General features: G+C 43.0%; 2 protein-coding genes across 2 annotated transcripts; both read left to right on the forward strand.

The window, feature by feature from the left end:
• The first annotated feature begins 8,684 nt into the window (after positions 1 to 8,684).
• Positions 8,685 to 10,479, forward strand: LOC123441181 (trans-cinnamate:CoA ligase, peroxisomal-like). Its single transcript, XM_045117684.1, has 2 exons — positions 8,685 to 8,882; positions 8,961 to 10,479. Exons 1-2 carry the CDS (start codon positions 8,685 to 8,687, stop codon positions 10,446 to 10,448), a joined length of 1,686 nt encoding a protein of 561 aa, XP_044973619.1. The 3' UTR covers positions 10,449 to 10,479.
• A 9,826-nt stretch (positions 10,480 to 20,305) lies between these two features.
• LOC123442300 (DNA mismatch repair protein MLH1-like) lies at positions 20,306 to 20,569 on the forward strand. The gene has a single exon (XM_045118320.1). It carries the CDS (start codon positions 20,306 to 20,308, stop codon positions 20,567 to 20,569), a length of 264 nt encoding a protein of 87 aa, XP_044974255.1.
• Positions 20,570 to 20,989: the final 420 nt, after the last annotated feature.

Genomic DNA, 20,989 nt, shown 5'->3' on the forward strand with positions numbered 1-20,989 from the left:
CCTCTGGAATTGTGTGGCCATCTTCTTCAAAGCCCACTCCTCGACTTTCTTCTTCTTATCTTCCACTACGCTGAAATTTAGCCAGACCGTGTCGCAAAGCACTCTTTTCAATCTGTCATCGACATAAGTAGCTCCAACGTTGGCGCCGGTCTTCGGCTTATTCCATTCTATTAAGTTGATCGGGACCAGGTCTCTTACAACAACTCCGCACTGATTTACAAATTTGCGATAAGTTTCTGGGGGTTCCAGTGGTTTGCCATCAGCAGCAACTTTATCGATCGAGTACCTTGCAGTATCTTTCAACCTTGCGGCCGGGCCTCGTTTCGACTTTGTCTCAGTACTTGCGCTAGCTGTTCCGGAGGGCGCCTAAACGGGAAAATAATGATTCGTTAGTAAGTGCAATACAAATTAATTGTTGCGTCAACAGTGACTTGAGATATACATTGGCAGAGTTTGTTCCGGAGGGCACTTCTGCATCTACTACATCTTCTATATTCTCAGCTCCGTCACCGGAGTCGTTCAAAAATTGATTGCTAAACGCATGTCCACCGTAGTCATCATGATATATGGCCGTTGCATCTTCAAAAATCATCTGGCACATGTATCTTTCCTTCTCCGCCTCACCCATTTCCGCGAGCTAATCGGCGTGCGGATCATGTGGTTCTTGGGGATCCATAGCTCAACACCCTGCTAGTAACAAGAATTTAACTTAGCAAAATTATTTACGGAAAAGTTTTACGGAACCGGAAAGTTTACGGAAAAGTTTTACGGAACCGGAAAGTTTACGGAAAAGTTTTACGGAACTGGAAAGTTTTACGGAATCGTCGGAGTCGGAATCGTCGGAAAGTTTTACGGAATCGTCGGAAAGTTTCCGACGATTCCGTAAAACTTTCCGACGATTTCGATGATTCCGTAAAACTTTCCGACGATTTCGATGATTCCGTAAAACTTTCCGACGATTCCGACTCCGACGATTCCGTAAAACTTTCCGATTAACTTAGCAAAAAATTTCTAACTAATAATTTTCCGATTAGCTTAGCAAAACTTTCCGACGATTCCGACTCCGACGATTCCGTAAAACTTTCCGATTAACTTAGCAAAAAAATTCTAACTTTCCGACGATTAACTTAGCGACGGCGGCGTGGAGGCGACGGAGGCATGGAGGCGTCGGGGCGGCGGACGACGGCGTGGGAGCGGCGCAGGCAGACGGCGTCGGGGCGGTGGACGGCATGGGGCGGCCAGGAGGCGTGGGGCGGCGGACGGCATGGGGCGGCGAGGAGGCGTGGGACGGCGACGGCGTGGGACGGCGAGGAGGCGTGGGGCGGCGGACGGCGTGGGGCGGCGAGGGGGCGTGGGACGGCGACGGCGTGGGACGGCGACAGCGGCGAGGAGGCGACGGCGTGGGGCGGCGAGGGTCGACTCGGCGAGGAGAGAAGGAGAGAAGACGCGCGGGAAGGAGAGAAGACGGCGGCACCGGGAAACAAAAAAGAAAAGTACAAGCCTTTAGCACCGGTTGGTGTTGACAACTGGTCCTAAAGACCCTTTAGCACCGGTTGTTAACATAAACCGGTACTAAAGGTCCAAAAATTGGGCGCGCGAGCGAACCCACCTTTAGGACCGGTTGTTGTTAAAAACCGGTCCTAAAGGTTTTTTTCCTGTTTTCTTTTTATTTTTGTTTCCTTTTTCTTTTTCCTGTTTCTTCTTTTATTTTTCTTTTTTGTTTCCCTTTTCTGTTTTCTTTTACATTTATTTATAAAATCAAATTAGACTCAAAAAGCTTTTGTAAAATCAAATATTATAACAACATATTTATATTTTCTGATATTTTTTTACAAATTGTCTAAATGTCATTTTAACACTTAAAAATAAAAATGATATTTATTAAAATGGTCAAATTTAGTGGAAACTGGTCAAATTTTTGATATGTATCAAAATGGTCAACACAATTACATAAAAGGTTTAATACATTATTACACATCACCAACAACACCCCCTATCTATTTTTCTTCTTGCCTTTCTTCTGATTGCGCCGTAACCATGGAGTATCTTCATTATTTAACGGGATGCTTGGATCATCTTTGACTTTGAAGGGAGGAATTTCATCAAATTTATTGTAATCTTCTGACATGTCTGTCTTGTCCTCGACTCCCACGATGTTTCTTTTCCCTGAAAGAACTATGTGGCGCCTTGGCTCATCGTCTGATGTATTCGCTTCCTTATCTTTTCTTTTTCTCGGTCTGCTTGACATGTCCTTCACATAGAAAACCTGAGCCACATCATTGGCTAGGATGGATTGATCATTGCCGTACCCAAGATTCTTCTGATCCACTGTTGTCATTCCGTACTTCGGGTCTACCTTCACGCCTGACAGGTTGAACCATTTGCACCAGAACAAAGGGACCTTAAAGGAAGGTCCGTAGTCAAGTTCCCATATCTGCTCTATGTAACCATAGTATGTGACCCTTTGCCCGTTGTCGTCTTTTGCATCAAACCGGACGCCACTGTTTTGGTTGGTGCCCTGTTTATCTTGGTCTGTCGTGTAAAATGTGTTACCATTTATCTCGTACCCTTTAAAGGTCAGTACAGTCGAAGATGGTTGCTTGGCCAACAAGTATAGCTCATCTTGAACAATGTTGTCATTAATGAGACGTCTTTGCAACCAACCGCCGAAAGTCTTCGCGTGTTCTTTAGCAATGAAATCTTCAGGTTGCTCCGGGTATTCCGAGCGTAAAATATCCTTGTGTTCCTGGATATATGGAGCCGCCAAGCTGGAATTAACTAGAACTGTGTAGTGTGCTTGAGTGAAAGATTGCTCGTCCATACATGTTGTTGATTTCTTTCCTAGCGTGCCTTTTCCACGCAGTCTCCCCTCATGGCGCGACTGAGGAACACCGATCGGGTTCAGGTCAGGAATAAAGTCAACACAAAACTCAATGACCTCCTCTGTTCCATAGCCCTTGACCATGCTTCCTTCTGGCCTAGCACGGTTTTTAACATAATTCTTCAAGACTCCCGTGAACCTCTCAAAGGGGAACATATTGTGTAAGAATACAGGACCGAGAACGGAAATCTCTTGGACTAGGTGAACTATGAGGTGCGTCATAATATTGAAGAAGGTTGGTGGGAACACCAACTCGAAGCTGACAAGACATTGGACCACGTCCTTCTGTAAACTTGGTAGAGTTGCTGGATCGATTGCCTTCTGAGAAATTGCGTTGAGGAATGCACATAGCTTCACAATGGGTACTCGCACGTTTTCTGGCAGAAGCCCCCTCAATGCAATCGGAAGTAACTGGGTCATGATCACGTGGCAGTCATGAGACTTTAGGTTTTGGAACTTTTTCTCTTCCAGGTTTAGTATTCCTTTTATGTTCGACGAGTAGCCAGACGGGACCTTGATACTGCTCAGGACTTGGAAAAAGATCTCCTTCTCTTCCTTGGTAAGAGCGTAGCTGGCAGGACCTTTGAAATTCTCTGGATTCATCAGGTCGTCTCGTTCGTGCATACGTTGGTGGTGCAGCCGTGCTTTTGGTGTATCTCTCGACTTCTTCCCATGCACGCCCAATAAGTTTAGCAGGTTCACGCAAATATTTTTCGTCACGTGCATCACGTCGATCGCAGAGCGAACCTCTAGGAATTTCCAATAGGGTAGTTCCCAGAATATAGATTTCTTCTTCCACATGGCTACATGGTTGTCGGCGTCATTCGGAACAGATTGTGCGTCAGGACCCTTACCAAAGATTACTTTTATATCTTTGACCATGTCATATATATCAGTACCTTTAGGGAGGGTTGGCTTCCTCCGTGTATCTGCCTCGCCTTTGAAATGCTTTCCTTTCTTTCTTACGAGATGCCTGTCTGGAAGAAATCGACGATGCCCCGGGTACACATTCTTGCCTATATGTATACTTTCAGTCTCGCCTAAACAGTGTGTGCATGCGATGTATCCCTTGTTTGACTGTCCCGAGATGTTACTAAGAGCGGGCCAATCATTGATGGTTACAAACAGCAACCCTCGTAGGTCAAATTCCTCCTGTTTGTACTCGTCCCACACACGTACACCTTCGTGAGCCCACAACTCTAAAAGTTCATCAACCAGTGGCCTCAGGTACACATCAATGTTGTTGCCGGGTTGCGACGGGTCTGGGATAAGCACTGGCATCATAATGAACTTACGCTTCATGCATAACCAAGGAGGAAGGTTATAGATACATAGAGTCACGGGCCAGGTGCTATGACTGCTACTCTGCTCCCCAAACGGATTCAGGCCATCTGTACTTAGACCAAACCTTAAGTTTCTTGGGTCACGTGCAAAGTCCTCGTACTTATCGTCGATGTTTCTCCACTTCGACCCATCAGCGGGTTGTCTCAGCATATCGTCTTCCTTACGGTCTTCTTTGTGCCATCGCAGCAACTTGGCATGCTCTTTGTTTCGGAACAAACGTTTCAACCGTGGTATTATAGGAGCATGCCACATCACCTTGGCAGGAACCCTCTTCCTGGGGCGATCGTCGCCCTCAACATCACCAGGGTCATCTCGCGTGATCTTATACCGAAATGCACCGCATACCGGGCAGGCATTTAAATTCTCGTGCTGGCCGCGGTAGAGGATGCAGTCATTGATGCATGCATGTATCTTATGCACTTCCAATCCTAGAGGGCAGACAACCTTCTTTGCTTCGTACGTACTGCAGGGCAGCACGTTATCTCTTGGAAGCATCTTCTTCATTATTTTCAGCAGCTTTTCAAATCCCTTGTCAGATATTCCATTCTCTGCCTTCCATTGCAGCAATTCCAGGGTGGTGCCCAGCTTTTTCTGGCCATCTTCGCAATTTGGGTACAACAATTTTTTGTGATCTTCTAACATGCGCTCCAACTTCAACCTCTCGTTTTCACTTGCGCAGTTTATCTGTTCTTCACGAATGACCTGACGAAGATCATCATCAGACTCATCAACAATGTCCTCAAGTTCAGGCTCGTCTTCCCCCATTTCAGTATCACCGTGTTCACCGAACATAGGATAGTTATCATTATCCTCTTCTTCTTCTTCATTGTCTTCCATTACAACCCCTCTTTCTTTGTGCTTGGTCCAACAAAAATAACTGGGCATGAAGCCTTCTTGCAACAGGTGGGTGTGTATGGTTCTTGAGTTAGGGAAATTCCTCTTATTCTGGCATTTTTTACATGGACAAAAAATAAATTCATTCTGCCTGTTTTTCTCAGCCACATTGAGAAAACTATGCATGCCATTAAGGAATTCGGGACGACGTCGATCACTGTATATCCATTGCCGGTTCATCTGCATTATATAAATTTATCAAAAACCATTATGCTAAATCATCATGACTAAATTAATTAATTAATACAAAAAGTTCATCACACGTTAAAACCAAAGTAGCGTAGTGACCATACATATATAGTTCTCATAAAAATACACACTGAAACCAACCATAAAAACTCTCTCTAATTAATGCATTTAAAAACAACAACAAATGCGATCAAAATCGCAACAAAGGTAACAATTGACCCGACGGCATAATGATACCAAGCCTCTTTACTAATTGCATATTTTCTAATCTTTCTAATCTTCAGGCGCATTGCGTCCATCTCGCTCTTGTGACCATCGACGACACCAGCAAGAACCTTTTTCAAGGTCATCTTCTCTCTTTCAGTTTTTTCCAACCTTTCTTCAGTTTTTTTCAATCTTTCTTTCAGGCCAACATTTTCTTGTTCAACTAAGTGTAACTTCTCAACAATAGGGTCGATTGGCATTTCCGGTTCCACTACCTCCTAGATAAAAATATCTATGTCAAGTTGATCGGCGTAATTAATTGTCATATATATAATCAGGAAATGAAAATATGTAGTTATAAAAGATAATATACCACATCCGAATCATAGACTGGACGAGGGCCAACGGGGACGGATATCAAAACCATGGCGCTATACATATAAAAAAATTCTTACACAATAAGAAAATTATATACAAGTAAATATGTAAATCATACAAATCAAAATTTGTTTTGGTAAATAAAAACAATAGGCTCACCAAGGTTGTGTCGGTGACGGGGCGATCGACGGCGGTGAGGAAGGGGACAAGGCGCGCGACACTAAAAAAAACCACAAATCATAATTAAATTTGAGCTCAAATTGCATATGTATACATAACAAATGATGAACTCTCTCTAGCTTAGGCATTTCATCAAACACCTAGCTAGCACAACAAAAATGAAATGAGCAAGAAAACGAGCAAAACTTGCAATGCCGGAAGAGGGAATGTTGATGCTAACCGTAGGACCGATGGGTGCCAACAATCTTGACAAATGATGGAGAAAAATGAGGATGGATTAGAGCTCCCAAGAGGAAGGAGAGAGCAAAAATGGAGTTGAGCTCGAGCTGGAAAAAATGGAGCTGAGCTCGGGGTGGAATATAGGGGTGCTTGGGGAGGAAGGAGAGGAGGGCTTTAGGACCGGTTTGTGTTAAAAACCGGTGCTAAAGGGTCTGACAGCGGGGCCCCGCAGTTGCTGCAAAAATGAGAAAACCTTTAGCACCGGTTTGTGATACAAACCGGTTCTAAAGGGTCTGTCCACTGGGTCCCCCTCCCTGCAGCAAACGGTCCAAAAACCTTTAGGATCGGTTTGTGTTACAAACCGGTCCTAAAGGCCTTGCGGCCATTTGCTGCAGGGAGGGGGCCCAGCGGACAGACCCTTTAAAACCGGTTTATATCCAATCCGGGTCCAATGTGGTTGGCTCAATGCCCTGTTTTCTACTAGTGATACGGAAGCTTCTCGGCGTTTCCTCTCAAGCTATATTGACCAAGTCATGTGCATCCATAAACATCGGAACGCAGATGTCTTGAAAGGAATGATGGTCGTGTATGACCACATGCTCAGACGGAAACCTGACTGGTCTTCCTCTGCAGATAACCCCCGGCCGCCGGATAGATTGGCCAACCCGCTGATGGATGGTGAAGATGCACATCGGCGACGCCTTTGTTGAAGCGGGCCGCAGATATGATCCTATGCAACCAGGAGGGACCGGTTGTATTTGCGTCCTACCGTTTCCTGCCAAACTGCTCTAGCGTGTTGGCAACCAAGCTAGCGACATGCTTGGAAGGGTGTCCCTCACACTCGAATGGAGTACCGATCCATTCACTTTGGAGACTACAGCCGCAACCATGATCACGGAGGCAAAAGTGAATAGATCACCGGCTGCGTCGATCGTCGAGGAAACCAAACATCTCTTAAGTTTGTGCCTACCACATGTGATTTCACATGTTAGGAGAGATATAAGCTTTGTTAGTCAAAAACTTCATCAAATGTGTCAGGCGCCTCAGACAGTTTTGTGGCTTCGCCATGCACCATAGGAAATTATCCCTTTATGTAATCTGGATTGCACCACTCCTGGTTGATGAATGAAAGGCATTTAATTCAGTTAAAAAATACAGTTCTGAAATTTTGGTTTTGATGTCTAGACAGCTGTCCAAAATGCCATGTAAAACAGAGCGTCCATGAGGATATAGATGTTCAGATCATAACAGAATGGACCCGAGTGACAAAAAAAGTTTTCTATTTCTCACTCAACTGAAATGTTTATTATGGACCAGTCATTTTTTTTCTTCTTCCTTCCTTGTTCCCGAGCACACATCACGTGAGAACCAACTCCACCACCTATCTTAGAATAAATTCATAGCCTCATTGTCTATGTTATTAGGGGGAAGCCACAATCCCATTAGAGCAAGTACAATAGTGTCTAGTCAGCTGGCTATAAGCCGTTCCACCTCATCTAAAATCTAGCTGGAGGGAAGAGAAGACAGGAGAGAGAAGACAGCGGGCGATTCACGGAGCGCCTGGCTATAGCACAATGTTCGATAGAAAGGAGCTGCATGCAGGGGCTAAAAGCTATCACTACTTCCTCGCCTCCAATCAATGACATTTTTCTCTCTTCCATGCATGTAAACATTGATTACTACAGCTAACTGTTACATCTACTAACTTTATTGTACAACAATTATTTTCTGAAGGCTACAAGTGACATGGCATCGGCATAGAGCCGGCAGTCGGCTCTTCTATTAACCATGCTCTTAGCTATCTTAGGGTAGCGGAAGGAGGGGATCACTGGAGTTGTGCATTGGCGGTGCGGAGCTTAGAGGGATTGGGATGGGGGCATGCGGTTAGAGCATCTTCAACAGCCGTACAAAAGTTTTCGCACGCAATAAAATATTTAGCACGTCGGTATAGCACTTTTATTGCGCATGAACCAACATTGCTTTTTCAGAAGCCAAAAACGCATGCCCAAAAGAACACACAGTGCAAATTATAAAACGCGCATGATCCAACGCCCCAAATTTACAGCCTGTAAGCCAGCGCGTCCAACATTTCCAGCACGCACGCTCACGCTTTTTGTGCATGCCCTATTTTACAGCCTCTACTAACACGCACAGTCCTTTTTGTGGGTCTGTTGAAGATGCTCTTATGTCGCGGTAGGCCGCGCGAGAGGAGGAGCCGTGGAGGAAGAGGAAGGAAGGGGGGAAGGATATGAGGAGTATACAATCTGTTTTGGGCTGTTGGATTAAGAAGTGAGTGTACAGATGAGAAGTGAATGATTCAACACTTTTTTTTCAGGTACCCGTCAAATAGAACTCCCGTACCAAAAATATCGGGCATTCGTTCTTGATCGATCATATGGACAAGTTGCCAAAGCGCGACGGTAACTACGTCCCCCTAAGTCCCATCACATTCCTGCCTCGCGCCGCCGCTGTGTATGCTGACCGCACCTCTCTCATCTACGGCGGCACTACCTTCACCTGGCGCCAGACGTACGCCCGCTGCTGCCGCCTCGTCGCTGCGCTCCAGGTCCTCGCCGTCTCCAAGAACGATGTCGTACGTACCTACTAGCTCTCACAAACTATTCATTTCGTCCATTAATGGCGAGCGGCTTGTTCTTACGTGTCCATCCAGGTGTCGGTTCTTTCTCCCAACACCCCCGCGCTGTACGAGATGCATTTTGCTGTCCCAATGGTCGGCGCGGTCATCAACGCCATCAACATCCGCCTGGATGCCGCCGCCGTCGCCGCCATCCTGAGGCATGCCGCACCAAAGCTCCTCTTCGTCGACTACCAGTACACAGGCGTCGCCAAGGATGCCCTTAACTCCATCTCGGACAAGAACTTGCCGCTTCTCGTCGTCATCGATGACATTGACACACCCACGGGCGCGCGCCTTGGCGAGCTGGAGTACGAACAGCTGGTGGCGCGCGGTGACCCGGCGAGGTACCCACCGAGGCAGGTCGCGGATGAGTGGGACGCCGTCGCGCTCAACTACACCTCTGGCACGACGTCTGCGCCCAAAGGCGTCGTGTGCAGTCACCGCGGCAGCTACCTTAGCACCGTGGGGCTCCTCCTCCAGTGGGGCGTGGACAACGAGCCGGTTTACCTATGGTCGCTCCCCATGTTCCACTGCAATGGCTGGACCTTCACTTGGGGCGTGGCGGCGCGCGGCGGCACCAACGTCTGCGTCCGCGCCCCGACAGCCAACGCCATGTACTCAGCTATCGCTAACCACGGCGTCACCCACATGTGCGTCGCACCCGTGCTCTTCAACGTCCTCCTAGAAGCCCACCGCGAGCCGCTGCGCCGCACCGTCGAGGTGCTCACGGGTGGCGCGCCGCCGCCCGCGGCGCTGGTGGAGCGCGTGGAGCGGCTGGGGTTTAACGTCACGCATGCCTACGGCATGACGGAAGCCACAGGCCCGGCCATGGTGTGCGAGTGGCGGGAGCGCTGGGACGCGCTGGCCCCGAGAGAGCGCGCGCTGCTCAAGGCGCGGCAGGGCGTGGGCGCACTCTCCCTCGCCGGCGCCGAGGTGAAGGATCTCAAGACCATGGAGAGCGTGCCCCGCGATGGCGCCACCCTCGGAGAGATCGTGCTGCGCGGGAGTAGCCTGATGAAGGGATACTACAAGAACCCGGAAGCCACGGCAGCAGCGTTTCGCGGCGAGTGGTTTCTGACCGGCGACGTGGGCGTTGTGCACCCGGACGGGTATGTGGAGATCAAGGACCGGTCGAAGGACGTGATCATATCCGGCGGCGAGAACATCAGCAGCGTGGACGTTGAGGCGGGGCTGTACGGCCACCCTGCAGTGCGGGAGGCGGCGGTGGTCGCCATGCCGCACCCGCACTGGGGCGAGACGCCCTGCGCTTTCGTCGCCCTGAAGAAACAGTTGGACTTCGGCGCTGACGAAGTAAGCGAGGAGGCGATTGTGTCCTTCTGCAGGAGCAAGATGGCGCATTTCATGGTGCCTAGGAAAGTGGTGTTCGTCGATGAGCTGCCCAAGAATGTCACGGGGAAGGTGCAAAAGCTCTCGCTGCGGGAGAGGGCGCGTGGGCTTAGGCCCATCGCTTCAAAGATAAGAGGGTCTGTACCGGCCCGGCTCACCGTGTCGAAGCTTTGACTAGCAACACATAACATGAATCCTGGCCTACCGTCCATAGCAAAGGAAAAATAAATATGTACGATAAAAAAAGTAAAAGGAAAACTGAAAAGAATGCAAAAGATATTGTATTGCTTATTGCAATTGTTTCTTAGAAAAAAGTTTCAATCTATTTATCTTCAGTAATGATAGGACTAATCCAATACCCACACTCTTTGTGTCACGAGTTTTGAGGGCAAAATATTATCCCAATGAAGATATTCTGAAATTTGGCCTCAAGAAAGGATACTCGTTCACTTGGCTGAGTATTGTAGCTGGCATTCAAAGTTTCAAAAGGGGATGCATATGGCGTATGAGATATACCTCACACATCAACATTTGGGATGACCCATGGATACCCACTAGTATGAACGAACAATGGAATGAGGCACTTATTCGCAGTGTCTTTTCATTAGTCGATGTGCATAAAATTCTTCAAATTCCTCTTCGTATGGAGGTTGTTGAAGATTTTGTAGCTTGGCAACATACAAGGTCTGGGACCTTTTCCTTGCATTCGGCATACCATGTTGAATTTGAGCATCAGTTTGGGCATCACTTGAATCGGACTAGCCCAAGTAGTGCCTTATTAATTTGAGCTTGAAAAGATCCTTGGAAACTTTGGCTACCGCGGATAAAACACTTAGGATGGAAAGCGCTCAAGGGGGTTCTACCATGTTGTGGTGTCCTTGCTAGTGGACATATTCCTCTGATCCCGCAATGTCCGATTTGTTCCATTGGATTAGAAGATATACAACATTGCTTGTTCACTTGTACCAGGGCACACGCAATTTGGGCAGAGCTAGGTCTATCTTGGGATATTGACCAGGTGTTTTCCCAAGACCAATCGGGCTCAATTAACCATGACAGCCTAATCCAGTTGCCGTCGTAAGTACATAACATTTCTATAGCTGAGCTTGACTTTGTAGCAATGTGGTTTATTTGGTGGCAAAGGAGAATCTATACAAAAGGTGAGATAGTTCAGCTGCCTCAACAAGCAGCAATGACGATCCATGTGCTAGATACGAGCATACACTCGAAATCGGCCTACTCGCAAGCGACATCATATATGAAAGAAGGCTGCGGGGGGAGCTGTTAAAGTAAATGTTGATGCTTCCTTTCATGCATTGAGTCCACTCAATGATGGTTAGGAGTATGACTAGGATCTTTTCTATTCTGAATTAAGATATTTAGTCACTACTTGTATCTCAGAGGTTCTCTACGTTTATGTTTTTCTATCTCAGAAAGGGCTAGCGAGATACCATGTCACCATATTCTATCGTGATTGTTTTGGTAAATTGTTGGCATGTGAGGTATCTTATTATTTCTTACTAGTTGGTTATGTATTGCCATGATTGGATACGATGTTTAAATTATTATCATGGATGTGTTTATTTATGCTGAAAACTTGAAAACTAGCTAAGCATGTGTATAATAACAAGAACAAAAGAGTTTGTAAATGTATTCTTTGTCACTTTCAGTTTATCAACTGAATTGCTTGAGGACAAGCAATGAGTTAAGTTTGGGGGAGTTGATACGTTTATATACTTTTCCAAACACTTCTGCTCTAATTTTGCCCTCTAATGTGCATGATTTGAATGGAGCTAAACCAGAGTGACGTTGTTTTCAGCAGAATTACTTTGATGTTATTTTTGTGTAGAAACAAAAGTTCTCAGAATCGAACAAAACTTTGTATGAATTATTTTTTATACTTATGTGGATTTATGTCACATTTGTTCTGAACTGGCATTACCGCATCGCGGACAGCAAGAACTCGTGTAGCGAGCGTCGAGCCGAAGCAGATTTCTCGGCCACCCAACCGGTGTAAATGTTGCACCGTTTATCCAACATGCGATAGTGACCGATCACGTTAGCTCTAGACTTGCATGCATGAATGCGGCTTGGAGAAAGGAGTGTTGGCTGAAGCGGAACGATCGAGATACGGTCTGTATGGGTGTTAGGTGTCAGATTCATTCGTGGTGGATGTGTGGACGCCCACAAACCTGGCCCAACTTTGGTTTCAGTATGTGGGATTTCTAATGCCCGGACCGGTCCGCTAACGTTGGGTGCAGAGAGGGTTGGATGGTCTAATGAGTCCGTGCAGCACGGTCCAAACATTTGGGTTTGATTTGATGCACGGCGTTGGAGTAGTCCTCATATAAGAAGTTTAGAAACATATATGTCCCCTCCAGTTCGTCCAAAATTCACTGTGGACCACCCACCCACTCTGATATTTTCAGCTATCTAATCACACCTAGCCACATCTATCTATCTATCTATTACTATACTAATTAGAGACTCCCAAAGAATTACCACGTTAATTAGAAAATAGGAGCCGTTAATTTGATGGGCCCATAATTATTACGGTACAGATTAATCCATATATATTGCCATGATTAGACTTTTTTTTACATGCATGGGATGAATCGTACGTCATACAAACTCATATTTTTACGTAGTCTTTTCTTTATGGTCAAGACCCCTAGCCATCGTGGGCATCATCAATTGATAAAACAAAATTGAGGCTAGGACCACCATCGCCGTTAGCACAGGTTTAAACCAATGCACACGTTACGTGCTGACCATTAGAAATCCACTTTGCCTTCTCCCTTAATAAAAAAAGTAAGCACAAGTGAAAAATCATCTAGCCCCACGCTAGAAAAAGGGAACACGTCCCAAAAGCGTACATGTTTAATTGGAAAAAAGGCAGAAACAAATAAATGCTCCTGAAGCCTCACGTTTAAGAGAAAAAACTATGCCTAATTGATTTTCTTATATTATTATTAATAGCAAAAGGGCCCGTGCGTTGCAACGGGAGAAAAAAAACCACCATCTTCAATGGCGATGACTACATTATGTTCATATCTCATTGCATTATTTTAAAATTTTGTTCACAAATGCAAGAATTTTTTTTTCTTTTAATTTTATTCACAATCCAGAAGTTGAAACAATGTTCTTTTAAAAAAAATATATAATGATTGTCAAAAAACTTGGCAACTCAAAGAATTATTCTGAATTTTAAGAAACATTTTTAAAAATATATTGTAATATTCCGATCCACCCCGACAATTTATTCTTCAAAATTCATTCAGGTATATAATCAAAAAGACTCAGAAGCATTATTGTTGAACTACATACATTCGATCATTCGTGAACATGTTTACAAATCTGGGAACATTTTTTGAATTGAGAACATTTTTTACTATTTATAAACATTTTTTAAATTCCAAACAATATTTTATATTACAAACTGTTTTCAAGTATTTTCTTGTGAATTGGTGAATAATTCATTTTTGGAATTATCAAACATTATTTTAATTGCATTAAAGAAATTTCTTAAAATGATGGACTTTTTTTGATTCACGAATGTTTTCTCAAAAACTATGATTTTTTAATATGCAAATATTTTTACAAAAATCCCGAACAATTTTTGAATTTGCAAACATTTTATGTTTCCCTCTTCGGGTGCCTCTGTGTAGTTGACCTTCTCGAAAGGGCCGCCTCGACGTTTGCCAATGGTAGAAATCGTAAACGGCTGGAAGCAAACAGTACAACATATGACGAATTATGTACACAGAAAATGGACCGACACACCGAACTTTGCCGCAAAGCAAACACAGGATGCAATGCAACTATAGCATGTATTACTGTTTCCTGTTATTACAATTATAGCATGAACAATTGACGATTATCATGAACAAGAAAATATGAGAATAACCATTTTATTATTGCCTCTAGGGCATATTTCCAACAGTTTCTCCATCATGCTGCTTATTCTACGCAACTTGCAGCAGACGTGTGTTTTGAGTCTGGTTGCAGCAACTCGGCTGGGTCTCCTAGCGCACCGACTCAAGAGGATATCTCCCCTGCGCCGCCATGCAACATTCAGGAGCTGGCGGCCGACAACTCTAATCTGATGGTGTCCACCAGCGTTGGTGGGAGTGACTCACTGGGCAACAAAGATCATCAGTAGACAACTAATATTTCAGTGTCTCCTGCAGAAGGTGTTGTTTCTCCATCAGCATCTGATATGCCAGAAACTTGTCAAGCTGTGCTTCCTCGTCGGCATACCAGATCTGAGTCAGGTGTTACTAAAGAAAATAAATACACTGATGGCACAATAAGGTATGACAAAGTTAAACATGCTTTTCTTACCACTGCCGGCGAACCAATAGATTTGCATGATGCCCATTCTCATCAAAATTGGAAAGAAGCTATGGGTATTGAATATAATGCTCTCATGCACAATCAAATTTGGCATCTAGTATCACCAAAGAATAGTAACAATGTTATTGATTGTAAATGGGTGTACAAGATAAAAAGAAAATCTGATGGAAGCATAGAAAGATACAAGGCCAGGTTAGTTGCTAAAGGGTTTAAGCAAAGTTTTGGGATTGATTATGAAGATACTTTCAGTCCTATTGTTAAATCAGCTACTATTCGACTTCTATTGTCGATTGCTATTTCTAGAGGTTGGAGTCTAAGACAGCTAGATGTTCAAAACGCGTTTCTTCATGGTGTTCTTGAGGAATAAGTGTTCATGTGACAACCACCAGTATATGAGGATCATCGCACACCACATTATGTCTCTAAACTAGAGAAGGCATTGTATGGTCTGAAACAGGCCCCAAGAGCTTGGTACTCTAGGTTTAACATGCAGTTACAAAATCTTGGGTTCACTCCATCCAAGGCAGATACCTCACTATTCTTCTACAATAAAAACAACATCACCATGTTTGTGCTTGTGTATGTTGATGATATAATTGTTGCTAGTTCAAACTCAGATGCTACTACTTGTTTGCTTAAGTATCTGTAATTGGAGTTTGCACTCAAGGATTTGGGTGATCTTCCCTATTTTCCTGGTGTAGAGGTAAACCCAATAAAGGATGGTATACTTCTCACACAGGAAAAGTACGACTGGAAAATTGCAAGCCTGTGAGTACACCAATCTCAACTTCAGAAAAACATACACTTGAAAGTGGAGAAATACTTGGGTCACAAGATGCAACAAATTACTGAAGTATTGTAGGTGCTTTGCAATATTTGACACTCACACGACCTGATATTTCTTATTCAGTAAACAAGGTATGTAAATATTTGCATTCACCTAGAACCACTTATTGGACTGCAGTTAAGAGAATCTTGAGGTATCTTAAATTTTCAAAAGGGCTTGGACTTCAGATTATCAAGTCTTCTTTTATGCTTGACATTGCTTACTCGGATGCAGACTGGGTAGGATTTGCTGATGATATAAGATCTACATGTGGTTTTGTTGTGTTCTTGGAAACAAATCTTGTGTCATGGAGTGCAAGAAAGCAGGCTATTGTCTCAAGGTCAAGTACTGAGACAGAATATAAGGCTTTAGCAAATGCTACAGCTGAAGTAATGTGGATCCAAACATTACTTTATGAGCTTGGAATTAAGGCTCCACAAGCTGCGAGGTTATGGTGTGATAATATTGGTGCAACCTATCTCTCAGCTAATCCTGTTTTCCATGCACGGACAAAACACATTGAAGTTGATTTCCACTTTGTTAGAGAAAGGGTAGCTCGAAAGCTACTTGATATTCGGTTCATTCATACAGGTGATCAACTTGCACATGGTTTCACAAAACCCCTTACTATGAAGAGGCTAGATGAATTTAAGTATAATCTCAACCTTGGCAGAATTCCATGAGGTTTAGATTGAGGGAGAGTGTTAGAATAAGTTGTGTAGTGATAGGAAAGTACTTTAAACCCTGTAATCTTTCTCTGTCTCTTCTTCTCTTCGGTCTCTCTCTCTCTCAAACCGACTTATGTAATCCCAATCAATCTCTTGATTGATCTCTTCCTTGTAAGCCAAGGCAATTGCCTAATATATATTAATGCGGCCCAAGACAAATGGTTCAACGCTTTCAGCCTATCTTTCACATATAAGAATGAAAAACACACCATTTTGTAGTCATGTGGTCATGGTGGCCGGTACACAACACTAGTGCAGAAAAGGCTACCATTTCCGCATGCTCCAATAGCCGCCTCCGTTTCGATGCCTCATTACGGCCTTTGCTAGAGCTAGAACTTGTTGCGTCTCAGAATGGAATCGTGCTCCTAATATTGCCAGGAAGTGAACGCTACCCTTGGCTCGTCGTGGTTAATTCTATAGCACTGAACCATTCGAACGTGTGCCCCGGTCGTTGCAATACCTTGTCGTCAACCCTTTATCTAGTGATTTCTGCTACGAGAACCACCACCATAATGTACGGATCGGGCCCTACTATCCGTAGAACTCATCCATACGCGATTTCTTGCCCTGCAGCGAGCATACAGTGCATTTGTCGTGTGTTTTGGTCTCCACCGTCTAATCTCCGGTAAGAGGATGTGCGGTGCTTAGTTTAGATTAACTAGCAAAATGGCCCATGCGTTGCCACGGAAGAAAAAAAACATAATCTCCAATGATGGTGACCACATTATGTTCACATATCATCGCTTGATTTAGAAATTTTGTGCACAAACGCAAGAAAATGTTTCTTCTTTTAAATTTATTCACAAGTTGAAGCAATCTTTACATTTTAAAAAATATATATATATCATGGTTGTCAAAAATCTTGGTAACTCAAAGATTTATTTTGAATTTCAAGATTTTTTTTTTAGAAAACATACAATAATAATCCGATTCATCCAACAGTTAATTCTTCAAAATTAACACAGGTATATTGTTACAAAGACTTAGAAGCATTAATGTTTAACTACATACATTAGATCTTTCGTGAACAATTTTACAAATATGGAAACGATTTTAAAATCGAGAACATTTTTTACAATTTACAAACATTTACTAAAAATCATGAATATTTTTTATATTTCGAACGAGTTTAAATAATTTCTTTTGAATTGGCCACCAATTCAAGAAAAGAGGAACATAATTTTTGATGTTGGAGGATTTTATTTTAAATTCACAAACATTTTTTGAAAGGCATGAAGTTTTTCTGAATAAACAAACATTTTTATAAATCAGTAATATATTTATTAAATTCATGGACATTGTTTTGGAATTTGCAAAAAAAAAAAAAATCCGGCGCTTTTTTTGAATCCTATTTTTAATTCAAAATAAAAATTCGTCAGCATTTTAGTCGAAATTCCTATTTTTTAATATGCAAAAGTTTTTGTGATTCTAAATTATTTTAATTATAAATAAACAAAAATGGAATGGAAAATTTTAAATAAAAAAAAGAAACTATCAAAACAGGCATTAGCTCTTTTTAAAATTTTAGGACATATATTGAATTAGAAAGCATTTTGTTAAATGCATTTAATAGTTTTTAAGACATGGAATTGTATTTGAGATCATGGACTATTCTTATTGTACAAACATTTTTATAAAATTGCAAACATTTTATTATATGCGAGCAGTTTTTACAAAACTCCGAGCAGTTTTTGAAGTCACAAACATTTTAATTATTTAAATATGTTGATTTATAATTTTCAGTTTATTAAAATTTTAAGATTATTTAAGGTTCTAAATTATATAAAATAAAAAAATAAAACGGAAATGAAAATAAATAAATAAACGGAACTAAAAGCAGGCGCGTGTGCATGGGCCGGCCCATACGGTGTGCTAGATATTCTCCCAGCGTGCAGAGCGTAATATAGGAGGTTTTTACATGGGCCGGCCCAGTCCAAGATTTTTTGCTTTATGAAACGTTTCTATTACTTACCGGTGGCATGGTGAGTAATTTATGCAAATTTTAGGGGTAATTTTGAAGACGGACGACCAGAAACCGAATTTGCTTTATTATTAGGGAGAGATTACATAGACCATAGTTAACTAAGCACTTAGTCTATTATATGTGGGACCCCTTGTTGAAAAAACCATCTAATAGATTCTGCTTAGGGTTAAGTGCAATAGTGGACCCTCTAGTCAGGGAGAGAAAGATTGTGTGAATAGTTTTTTTTAGTTGGGTTACACGTTTAAGTGAGAGATGGAAGGTGACAGATAGAGTTCTTTCTTATTTTAAGGGTAGATGCACACAGGGGTGCGTGGGGGTGGTATGTTCTTAGACGTTGTTTCAATATGTGTATAAGTTGGCCTTTCCCCATCAGAAAAAATCAGATGTTGTTATCTCATGAATCTTTGCGACACAAAAATGAAAAAGGGCCGGATCAACTGGTTGAGATTTAGGACCTTCCAAATTTTTAAAAATTCTGAAATGTAAATTTCTCGAAGTTTGAGCATTTAAAAATAACAAATAAAAAAAATCTGTGGGGGGTAGAGAAGTTGATACTAGTTTGGAGCTCGAGCTACACGGCACTTTTTTTTCAAAACAATTAAAACTAATGCTTCAATGCTTCATATTTTTTATACAAATCCACAGTATCACATGAATATATACTGCATTCGGGCTACAGACAAAAAAACAAATAGCTGACATTGAAAACAGTGTGACCACCGTATAAAACGAACGATTATTTCTTTTTTGTGTAGCTCTGGAATCAATGTTTTTTCTCATGAAATTTTACACAGGTGTAGTACACTATCAAATGTCAACATGGAAGATTTTCCAGAATTTTGACATACTTTGGAACGTGTTCCAACAAATGTAGTAACCATTCATGTCCTGTGTTAGACACGGTATCCAGGATAGGCATTTTTTCAGGGCTCCTCCATGGCTTAGACTACTCATAGTGGAAAGTAACAAATAGTAGTATCATGTATATGATACTATTGTATGATACTATCTTCATAGTGCATAATATCATAAACTAGTATCATAGTTGATTTCATTTATTAGGATGCATGACACATAGTAGCATAGCATTTAACATTGATACCCCACTATGGCCAGCATTACCAATTGTTGTGGGCTCGTATGAAGCAGGTGGTATGTATGGTCACGTACCACCCAACTGAAGGACATATATCTTATTCATTTATATTCCTTTTACATATGTATAAATTTTTGCGTATGTCTTTGACACTTTTTGTATATTTCAAGTGTATGTTCTTTGGATGGGAAGACACATGATGACTTTGCTAATTCTAAAATTTCTTCACTTGAGTCTATATATGTTATATCATACCCGTTGTGGTGTATCTGCCTGTGATAGTTTACAAAATATATGATCTTCGAAAAATACTAACAATGTTCATGACCCATTGTGTAGAAGAAGGTATTTTGCGAAAAATACCCGTCTTTTCATTAAGGAATTAAATTTGGAATATAAATAGTTACGTTCATATTCATGCACTATGTAAAATTTGGCATAAAAAATAAATTACAAGTCATAAGACACAACAAAAATTGTATTTTTATTTTTTATTTTATCGTATATTTCACTACAAGAAAAATGCTCAATTATGACCAAAAAAATTGACGGTGGTTTAATTGGTCATTGATGCATGACCAAAATTCCAAAATTAGTCATGACAAGTCTAAGAGGGTCCAAAGCCCATAACGTTATGACCTTTTGCATCCATTAGGTCATGATACTATTGCACAAATTGGTCATTAAGTGCTACCAATTGAAAAAAGAAGAAGAGAAAAAATGATATAGGTGTGTTGGATGAGGGAAGGGTTTTGGAGCGTTGGATGTAGGAGGAGTGGATGGCCAGGATCTGTTTCTGGGGTGGGATCCGTGGCCTCGCATGTGATAGGCTGGCTGCCCAAAATGAAAAAAAAGTGAAAGACAGAAATCCCACGACCCCATCTCTCTTCGTGATCCCCATCTCTTTCTCCCCCACGACCTATGACCTATAGCGGCCGATCCTCCCCTCGGCCCGAATACCAAAATCGACGGAACCTTCGCCGTCTCCGCCTCCCCATTCCCCACCTCCTCCGCCCGGTCCCCAGATGCGATGCGGTAGGTATGGAGGTCGACGACGTGGCGCCGCGCGGCGGGGGCGGGGGCGGGGAGCCGCACCGCATCAGGCGCCTAGAGGAGTCGGTGGTGAACCGCGTCGCCGCGGGGGAGGTGATCCAGCGCCCGTCGTCGGCGGTGAAGGAGCTCGTCGAGAACAACATCGACGCCGGCTCCTCCACCATCTCCGTCACCGTCAAGGACGGCGGCCTCAAGCTCATCCAGGTCTCAGAAGACGGTCATGGCATCCGGGTACGCTTGCTTCCAAAATAAACCCTAAACCTCCAAACAAATTCCCCATCCCCTGAACCCTTGGTGCTGCCGCGGGCGCCTACTACTGCAAAATTCCTTCAGATGCGAGCTGTTAATCATGAGTTCTCTTGATTGCGACCTTTTAATCCTTGCTGCGTACAGGAACATGTGGGCGAATGATTGGGGATCTGATGTCTGTTTGTTCCGACTCACTCAGCTGTGAAAAAAGGCATAGGAGCTGCCATTCCATGGACAAATGAGCGCACAACTCCATTAATACAGTTCACGATTGTTGGTGCTAATTGCCTTTAGGTTGCACTTAGTTGTCTATGATACTACGAACTGGGGCTTGTGTTTGTACTATAAAGTGGACAGGCGCCTGCAGGGTACTAGTATTTGATTACAATATTTATTGTTGGGTATTTGAAGAGTCGGGCATGA

The sequence above is a fragment of the Hordeum vulgare genome, chromosome 3H (assembly GCF_904849725.1).
Source record: "Hordeum vulgare subsp. vulgare chromosome 3H, MorexV3_pseudomolecules_assembly, whole genome shotgun sequence".
Taxonomy (NCBI): domain Eukaryota; kingdom Viridiplantae; phylum Streptophyta; class Magnoliopsida; order Poales; family Poaceae; genus Hordeum; species Hordeum vulgare.

What these genes read in the sequence shown, in the direction of transcription:
- LOC123441181 (XM_045117684.1), top strand. Translation starts at nt 8,685, where the DNA reads ATGGACAAGTTGCCAAAGCGCGACGGTAACTACGTCCCCCTAAGTCCC. An exon ending in CCGTCTCCAAGAACGATGTC is followed by an intron (nt 8,883 to 8,960) that starts GTACGTACCTAC and finishes GTGTCCATCCAG; the next exon opens with GTGTCGGTTCTTTCTCCCAA.
- LOC123442300 (XM_045118320.1), top strand. Translation starts at nt 20,306, where the DNA reads ATGGAGGTCGACGACGTGGCGCCGCGCGGCGGGGGCGGGGGCGGGGAG.